This window comes from Crocuta crocuta, unplaced genomic scaffold, assembly GCF_008692635.1.
Source record: "Crocuta crocuta isolate KB4526 unplaced genomic scaffold, BGI_CrCroc_1.0 scaffold506, whole genome shotgun sequence".
In the NCBI taxonomy this organism is placed as follows: domain Eukaryota; kingdom Metazoa; phylum Chordata; class Mammalia; order Carnivora; family Hyaenidae; genus Crocuta; species Crocuta crocuta.
Genome location: NW_027528991.1, coordinates 1,421,789 through 1,431,223, shown reverse-complemented (window position 1 = coordinate 1,431,223; position 9,435 = coordinate 1,421,789). Strand labels below are relative to the sequence as shown.

Genomic DNA, 9,435 nt, shown 5'->3' with positions numbered 1-9,435 from the left:
TCTCTCTCTTTCCCTGTTTCCCCCCCCCCCCAAAAAAAAAATCTATGCCCACTCTGACAGTGAAGGCGGCCTGGTAAAAAACAAGGAAGGTACTGGTGTCTAGGCCTCCTGATTCCACCACCATGGCTTCCACGTCACTCCCGACCACAGGAAGCCTCCAGAGCCTGTGCACCCAGCGTCTCCGTGCGGCTGGGCGTCTCTGGAGGCTGAGGGGACTATGCTTCCCCTGCTTCTGTCAAGTCCTCAGACGTCTGTGCTGGCCCCACACAAGGTGGGCAGATCCCCTGGGTTCATGGCTCAGAGACGTGGCTGCAGCCTCTGTGTCACCCCGCCCCCCATCTGTCACCCCAGGTGGTTTCTGCTGTCACAGCAACCCCTCTGCACTGACCCTGAGAGAAGGGCTGACTCTTCATTTTTTTCCTGCATCTTCCTTGAAAAACCTGGTACTTTCTCTTGACCTGGTGATCATGGGTGGCCTGGGTCGTGGGGTGATCATGGGTGGTCCCTGATGGCTCCCTGATCACTTGTGGTCCAGATGACGCGGTGATCCACTGTGGTCCCAGATGACACGGTGATCCACTGTGGTCCTGATGACGCGGTGATCCACTGTGGTCCTGATGACGCGGTGGTCCACTGTGGTCCCAGGTGACAGGGTGACTGTCTGTGGCCCCAGCTTTGCTGCCCTCTACACTGTAAACTCCACGGGGGCAGGCCCTCTGTTGAGCCCCACCCTCCTGGAGACGAGAGGAGGTGGGCAGCAGTAACTAAAGCTGAGATCTTAATTGGCTTATATTACTTCTAGGTAGTGAATGAATGAATGAGTGAATGAATGATGAACACAGTAGCCGTCTCTGCAGCGGGCTGTGCTTCCCTTCACCCTTTGAGAGCAGGTCATAGACTTAATGACAAAATCTCCACATTGGCACCGTGGATTTCCGCTCTCTCGTTTACGAACAGAGCAGGAACTGCCCCCGGGACACGGGAAGGCTCAGGGCTGAAAATGGGGCACTGCCCCTTAGAGCAGGCCTGTGCTTGTGACCGTCACACCTGTCCTTCAGTGGCTTTCAGAATTACTCCCTCTGACGCCCCAGCCGTGCACACACATCACCGACCCCTCCCCACGCTTCCTTCCGCCCGGGCCCCAGGGTCAGCCTTGCCTGCAGATCAAGCAAACACACTTAGAAGCTAAACTCACTTCCAAGTGGCCTCTGGGTTAGAAAGTTCTTGCTTTTGCGAATCTTACATCTGCAGAACTACGTATTTCTTGATGTTGTGCCATAGCATTAACAGTAAAAAAATCTTACATCAATCTCACTGGGAAAATCCATCCACACGCAGATTAAGGAGTGTTTTAACCCATTCAGATTTTGTTCTAACTTTCCCTCCGGCTTACACTCTTGCTTTAATAAGCGAAATACAGACCGTGTTTTTGATCCATTTGCATTTGACCTGTCTGTTCTCCATGCAGGGTCCCTCGGCGTCTGGTCTGACGCTTCAGGGCCCCCGTGGCATCTTCCTGCTGCTGTCCTCGCTGTTGGGCTAACAGCTCCGCTTCGTGAAGATAAAAGACCCGGGGGCCCCTGGAACTCTGACGTTCTCCTTCAAATAGTGTCACTCAAGGTCCTATTGATTCCTTTCTAAATTTGGCAAATTACCTTTTATCTTAACTAGTTTGAAGACCCCCAACAAGTTCTTTTAATAAGCAGTGAATTCGGGGGGGGCGCCTGTGGGGCTCAGTTGGGTGAGCATCCGACTCTTGATTTCGGCTCAGGTCATGATCCCAGGGCTCCTAGTTTCTGAGACTGAGCCTCGGGTTGGGCTCTGCACTGACATCGCAGACCCTGCTTGGGATTCTCTCTCCCTCTCTCCCTGCCCCTCCCCTGCTCCCTCTTTCTTTCTCTAAATAAATAAGCTTAAAAAATAAACAGTGAATTTTTAAAATTAGGACTGTTTTACTTTCCCTTAGCTGTCCTTGTTAACGAATACAGCCCCGGTGAATGCACTGTCTCCTTGGAATGTAATTGCAGTTAAAAATGGGAAGGGGAGAAACGTGTGTGAAGTGTGTGTTCTCTTATTTCTGACAAAGAATAGCTCCCTTGTTAGTTCTACACCATTAAATTATCAAGAATTATGGTCAGATTCCAAATGCCTGAACACTAGGCTTTTTATTATTATTGTAGACGTAGAAGCTGTCTCTCTCTGTAGAGAAAATGATAATTACAACGCTTTACCATAAGTAACATGCATTTCCTAACTTAGGGCTTCCGGAAATGCAGATAGACCCCCTCTTCCGCATCAGACTCCTCGGCATCTGGTTATTACACCTTTTCTGCTGGGACAGGGATGGAGCTGCCTGGAGGCGGGGCCAGTCCTGCTTAGGGGCGGGGCTGGTCCTGCTTGGGGGCGGGGCCAGTCCTGCTTGAGGCGGGGCTGGTCCNTCTCGAGATCTCACACGCGTGGCTGTACTCCTTGTTTCCTACACCGTCTCTGTCTGTCTCTGTATCTGTGTTTATCTGTCTTTCTCTCTCTGCTTTTAATCTCTGTCTTGTCTCTGTCTTTCTGTCTATGTCTCTCTAGTCTGTTTCTCTTTCTGTCTCTCTGTTCTCTATCTCTCTGTCTCTCTATCTCTGTCTTATCTGTCTGTGCCCCTGTCTGTCTGTCTCTGTCTCTGTCTCTGCTCTGTGTGTCTCTCTCTGTCTCTTTCTGTCTCTGTCTCTTTCTCTGTCTCTGTCTGTCTCTGCCCCACGGCACGCCCTGTTACCAGAGGAGGTCTGTCTTTGCAGAAGGACGGATGCAGGGCAAAGCTCCGAGAAGCTGGAAGTGACATTTCGGGGGGACGTCCTTCCTGAGGTGCAACAGGATGAGGTGTCGGCCTCTCCCAGGGCTGGGTGGCCCCCAGGGGCGGGCGCGCCTCTGCGCCTGGGAAGTTAAAACACATTTTGGGCAAAGTGAAAACACCAGGCCCTGAAACTCTGTAGAGACAGAATTCAGTCAGATGTTCTTACTGCTTCTTTGCCTGCTTTTAAGTGAAAGAACACATTTTTGCACACCTCCCCCCCAGAAAGCAGTGACATGTTTCCACTTGCCTCTTGCTCAGAGAAACACAGAGTGAGCCTCCTCTTAGGTTGGGCTCTGGCCAGTCGAGGAGCAAACCCTGCCGTGTCCCCAGGCCCCGTGAGGGACACCCCGCCCTGTCCCTCGGCTCCAGCCTTCCTCCAGAGGTGGGGGACAGGAGCTGGGCACCTCTCCCGGCCCCTCTGACCGGCAGGGTCAGCGCCTGCACTTCGACCCCGGCGGGGCGCCAGGGCCTCCCCAACCCCTCATGAGGTCCGTCCGGCTTGGGGTCCCTCCCTCTGTGCCGCCTCTCCGCGTCCGCCTCGGTTACTCTTGAAGCGGTGCCCTGGGGACCCCCGCAGCTTCAAGGGGAGAATTCAGGTGTCTTTTAAGAAACGAAGTATCTCGGCTCCGCGGTGCCGGGCCAGGTNGCTCCCGGGGGGCGGGGGTGCGGGTCCAGCCTGGCCTGGCCGCCCGTGAAGCCTACGCACGCGGGGGTCCGCTCCGGGGGTTGGGGGTCCGGCCTGGCCTGGCCGCCCGTGATGCCTACACACGCGGGGGTCCGCTCCCGGGGGGCGGGGGTGCGGGTCCAGCCTGGCCTGGCCGCCCGTGAAGCCTACGCACGCGGGGGTCCGGGCTGTGCAGGGAGGAGAGTGATTTCGGGACTCAAGGGCAGGGCCATCTTCTACCTTGTTTCCTGCTTTCCCGCGCCGCCCGCTGCGCTCCCCGCGCACTCGGAGGGAGCACCTCCCACCCCCGCTCTCTCCCTCCTTCCAGCGACCCGACTCCTCGGCACCTGCGCGGTCGCCAGTGATTCCTTTCGTGGGGCTTTTACGCATGCACTTTTCGGGTCTCCTGATGTAAGAATAGAGTGAGACGCGGCTGGCGAGCGGAGCGACGCGGAAACACTGGCGACGCTGACGGAGGGTTTGGCTCCGCAAAGTGCGCTGACGCTTCCAGCGCCACCGCAGCCCGTTCACAGACTGACCTCCCGTTTCCTGTCACCCAAGAGAAGAGACCACGTGGAGAAAAGCCGCCTTTGGGTGGAGGCTCTGCCTCCTCTCCCGCGGCCCCGCAGCCCCTCGCGGGCAAGACCCGTCTAGCACCGCGGCCGTTCTCTCGGCTCCAGGCTCGGCCGGGTTCTCAATAACCGGCTCGCTCTTCCTTCACGATAAGATTCGCCGCGGTGGACACATCTGGGTCACCTGTGCCGGAGCGCGTCCACAGGGACCAGGTGCAGCGCTGGGGCCCAGTCCGCCCGAGTCGGGCCTGCACGTGCTTGCGGCCACGGCCACGGGCACCGGGAGCCTGGCTCCGCTTGGCGGGCACCCGTGGCGGTGACTGTCACCGACGGTTTCACAATCGCGAGGGCTCTCTCTCCGCCACTGTGGTTTGTTCGGAGCCTTGGTCCTTTAGGGCCCTTAGCATTTAAAGGCCACAGAGAGGTGGAGGCCAGAACATGAGCCGATGTGAGTGGCAGGCCCTCTGGGCACACGGGCTGGGAAAGTCCTTCTGTGGGAGGGACAGCAGAGCACCGTAGGGAGAGTCCTGTTCTTAGCCTGTGGTCAGATGCTGCTGGCCCGATGCGAATCGCAGGCAGGGTGTTTTTCCTCCATTAACGAGAGTCCTCGTTAAGGGAGCTGTGACCGCAGGGCTGAAGTGGGCCGAGGCCAGCATGGGGGACATAACAGGAGGGGTAAGGGACCAGAGGTTGGTCGCATGATGGAGAGCGGGGGCCTCAGGTTTGAAGTTAGTTCTTACCTGGTGGGAAATGGGAACCACAGGAAGTTGAGGCAGAAAAGCAGTGGATGTGAGCTGCTTTGTGTGGAGACTGTGTCCCTTCCCTGGCCACCCTGCTCCTCCGTGCCTCCTCGGTGTCTGTGCCTGGGCACCCCAGGCTCTGAGTGCCACCGTGATCGGCCTTGGTGAACTCCCCCTGCCCTACTCTGAAAGGGGCACAGGAAGTGGGGGCTGCTGCCAAGTGGAACATGCAAGCTTTATTACTTTTTAAATGTTTGGAGAATGAGAGAGAGAGAGACAGAGTTTGAGCTGGTGTGAGGTAGAGAGAGAGGGAGATACAGAATCCGAAGTAGGCTTCAGGCTCTGAGCTGTCGACACAGAGCCCGACATGGGGCTCGAAATCATGAACCGTGAGATCATGACCTGAGCGGAAGTCGGATGCTTAACTAATCAAGCCACTGAAGGTCCCCTGGAAAGTGCAGTTTTAATTCAGTTTCAATGTTTCTGAGTCTACAAGAGAAAACACAGTGAACAAAGTCTTTGATTCATACTTTAAATGGAGGTGCTGCGGGGGGAGCCTCATACCTGAGTCCAGAGACACTGGGATCTGATGAGAGCGACACTCACTGACACCGGGCCACCTGGGTGCGCAGGGAGGACCTTCCAACATCTCTGGCGCAAATAGGAAACGATGCATTCAAAGTAAAGAATTACCATTTTCGTTGAAGAAAACCAATATGATTCACAAATTAAATTTTACTTTAGTGGGAAAATAGTTCTTGAAATGCTAAAATACAGACCTGAAATATCCTTCCATAGAAAAATTCCATCAGAGATGAGAAAAGTCAGATTAGCAGTATTTGACATTATGTTGTTGAATTACACACACTTGTGTCTATGTCCACAATAAAAAAATATACTGAAACGTCATTTAGAAGCAGCGGGCTGGGTTCCTGGGGTAGCCAGCACGTGCCCTGCCTTGTAGGATGGGAGAAAGCGGGGTATACCTTTAAAAAGATTTTTGTAAATGAAAAATTATTTTTTTCTCCTTAAATATCCATTCCTGCTGATAGAAAATAGCAGAAAATAATTGATCAAATATCATCCACCTGGATTTCTGAACTCTGTGCCACCATTTTGCCCTTTGGCTGTTTTCTCAGTGGTCAGTTCTTGGTAAGCTGTATGCTGCGTCCGATTTCTTTGGAGGAAACTTGAATGAAAACCTCAGATTCATTTGGTGGAGGTTCAGCCACCCACAGAAGCTTGGTTCACTCAAGTGGGCGGGTGATACGCTCAGGTCATGACCTGAGCAAACTGGATGCCCAACCCACTGGGCCACCCAGGCACCCCTCATACACTGTTTACTAAGAGGGACGATGTCTGCACAATTGTCTGGGGATTCATATGATTTGCATTTTTCTAGATGTCCTGAGGCAAGGGAAACAAAAGCAAAAATAAACTATTGGTACTACGTCAAAATGAAAGGCTTTTGCATGGCGAGGGAAACAATTAACAAAAGTAAAAGACAGCCTACAGAATGGGAGAAGATACTTGCAAATGACATCTGATGAAGGGTCCAAAATATATAAAGAAGTTACACAAGTCGATGCCCTAAAAACAAATGATCCAATTAAAAAAAGGGCAGAAGACATGAACAGACATTTCTCCAAAGAAGACACACAGATGACCAACAGACATGAAAAGATGCTCAGCGTCCCTCATCCTCAGGGAAATACACATCACAACCACAGTGAGATACCACCTCACGCCTGTCAGTGGCTAAAATGAACAACACAGGAAACCATAGACGTTGATGTGGAGAAAGAGGAGCCCTCTTGCACAGTTGGTGGGAATGCAAACTGGTGCAGCCAGACTGGAAAACAGTGTGGAGTTTCCTCCAAGTTTCCATTTCATTAAAAATAGAAGTACCCTATGATCCAGCAGTTGGACTATGTGGTATTTGCCCAAAGAATACAAGAACACTAGTTCAAAAGGATCCATGCACCTTGTTGTTTATAACAACATTATCTACAATCACCAAAATATGGAAGCAGCCCGAGTGTCCATTGATAAATGAATGGATGAAGAAAATATGGTATATCTACAGTGGAGTATTATTCAGGTATAAAGAAGGAAATGTTGCCATTTGCAACGACATGGATGGAGCTAAAGAGTATTATGCTAAGTGAACTAAGTCAGAGAAAGAAAATACTGCATGATCTGACGCATATGTAAGGAACAAAACAAATGAACAAAGGAAAAAGACGAACCAAGAAGCGGACTCTTAACTACGGAGAACACCCTGACGTCACCAGAGGGGAGGTGGGGGGTGGGGAAGCGGGGAAGGAGGTTAGGAGGACACGGTCGTGAAGAGCACCGAGTGATGATACAATCGCAGAATCGCCGTACTGTGCACCTGAAACAGAACACGGCATGTTTACTATTCTGGAATTCAAACAAATGGTTTGCCAGGCCAGAAGCAGCACGATCACGTCTTGTGGAAACGTGGCATCAAAGAAGAAGCACCTGTGTAAGGAATTCTGTTCCTTTCTCTTCTCTAATTTGTGCCCTTGTTCTAAACTCCTCAAATTGGGAAAAATTTGGATGCCTTAATTGTAGTTTTACACGCCTATTATCGGTGCTGAGAAAGGAGAGGTGATTTAAGAATAAATTCACATCTCCGGTAATTTAGTTTTCAGGGAAGCTTCTAGAAGCAGCTTGCTCATGCCACGTTCCTTTAGATAAACCAGTCTGGTGTCCTGCCGGAAGGCCATGTAAGAGCTGCCGGGGTACGTCTCTGCCTTAGCGATCACCTGTGGGGACCTGTGGGGGGTTAGTTAGACCAGGGCCAGGACCCCTGTCCTCTCTGGGTGGAAACCCCATGCAAGGGCCTGTGAGTCCACAGCTCCTGAGGTCGCTCTCCAGAGCCCTTGACTCAGCGTGGCTGTGCCGACCGTGGGGTCCATGCTGGATCGCTTTTGCACACGTGTCTCCTTTTCGATAATGTTGTTGTTCACCTCCTTGTGTTTGGATCCAGCCCGTTTTCTGGTTAATTCCCTTGGCTGGGATCCTCATTCACCTCCTGAACAAATTTCAGACCACAAATCTGTGACACAGAAAACGTGCTAAGAAAAGTGATCAGAAGTAAAACTCACTTCACCCACTGAAATCAAAAGGGTTAAAATAAAAAGAATGTGCAGATGCCCATAGATTTCAAAGTCAAGCTTATTTGGTGCCTCAGCTAACAAGGACGGTGATATTATCAGCCACATGATTACCTGGACACCTTGCGAGGGACAGGAATCTGTGCTGTGCTGGGGACTGCCCTTGAAAGGGGGGCTTCCCTGGGAGGGGGTGCTGCCCTGGAAAGGGGCTTCCCGGCTGTGGCAGGACTTTACCTGAGGAAGCAGCCTAGGGCCTGTGTCTGGCTCACCACGGCCGTGGGGCCCCGTCCAGGGGGTGGGTTCCTTCATCTGGGCTAGCGTACCGTGCCACCGCTTACCAGCACTGTCCCCCGATGTGCAGCGTGTAACACGCCCTGCCTGCCCAGGGCGCCAACGGGGAGGAAGTGGTTCGTGGGGAGTGGGAAGAGGTGGAAGTGAGCCCCTGTGCGGATGGGGCCCAGAGACGGGAACCCCGCTGGACTGGGGGAATCGCGCTGCCCCCTCTGTCCCTCTCAGATTCGAGGGCAGATTCAAGAGCACGGCCGGGTCAGGAGCTTGCCTCTCTGAACGGGAACGAGGGGGCCCAAGGCCCAACGTCCCCTTACACCGCTTCGCGCGATCCCAGTAAGTGTCTGGAGTTTTCTCACATTGTCCCTGGTGCTGAAAGAGGCTCGTGTGCCTTAGTGGCAAGTGGGAAACAGCATATTCTGAGGACGTCGGGTGGTGACCATGCCACTGGCCTGTTTTGAATGTGCTGGGTTGAAAACAATTAAAATGTTTTAGTCCACATTTAATTAAGTTGGATTAAATATTTTATGCACTTGCTGTCACGATCTAAGTGTTGACCTTGATTAGAAACGCAGTGGTTTGCACTGATGGATTTTTCTCATATTTTCTTAGAAACTTGTGGACTTCGGGTTTTCAGAACTTAGCAAACACATGAGTATTTTCCTTTTGATCTGAGACCATTGGAGCTGCCTTTCTTTTCAACAAAGTTTCTGGCACCAAATAAAAAAGCCAAAAAACAAATAAGGGAGAAGAGCCGTCCAGTGCCAGGAGGCGTGGGAGCCGCTCCGGGATTTCTGGAAGCAGAGTCGGAGCGGAATGCGACAGAAACAGCCTTGTCGGGGATTCCCGGACAGGAGTGTCCAAGCGAAGGGACGGCCTTCCAGCAGCTGCGATCTCGCCGTTCTGCCGGTTTGCTGCCAGCGCCTCGCGGCCCCGCTGCGACGCCCGAGCGAGCGGTCAGTGTCCCCGCGGGCCGGGCGCCCCGCAGAGGGACGGAGGAGCAGTTTTTACCCTTAATAACATCTGTGCTGCGTGAACCGCGCGTGACACCCACGCAGAGTTTTCTTGGACAAGCGGCAACTAAGTGGAAGCCGGATCGTGTGCTTGCGGGGCCTCCGTCCGTGGCCCGCGTCTGCGGGGGCAAATCCTGGGTCGTAGCGCGGACTTGGGAAACCTGCTGGCACTCTCG

At 52.9% G+C, this 9,435-nt stretch overlaps 1 protein-coding gene across 1 annotated transcript in view; it reads left to right on the top strand.

Moving 5' to 3' along the window:
* The window catches only part of SMOC2 (SPARC related modular calcium binding 2), a 117,382-nt gene that overhangs the window by 11,651 nt on the left and 96,296 nt on the right, over window positions 1-9,435 (top strand). Inside the window, 2 exon segments of the mRNA XM_077757381.1 lie at window positions 564-645; window positions 8,475-8,582. Coding sequence (XP_077613507.1) covers window positions 564-645; window positions 8,475-8,582 — 190 coding nt within the window.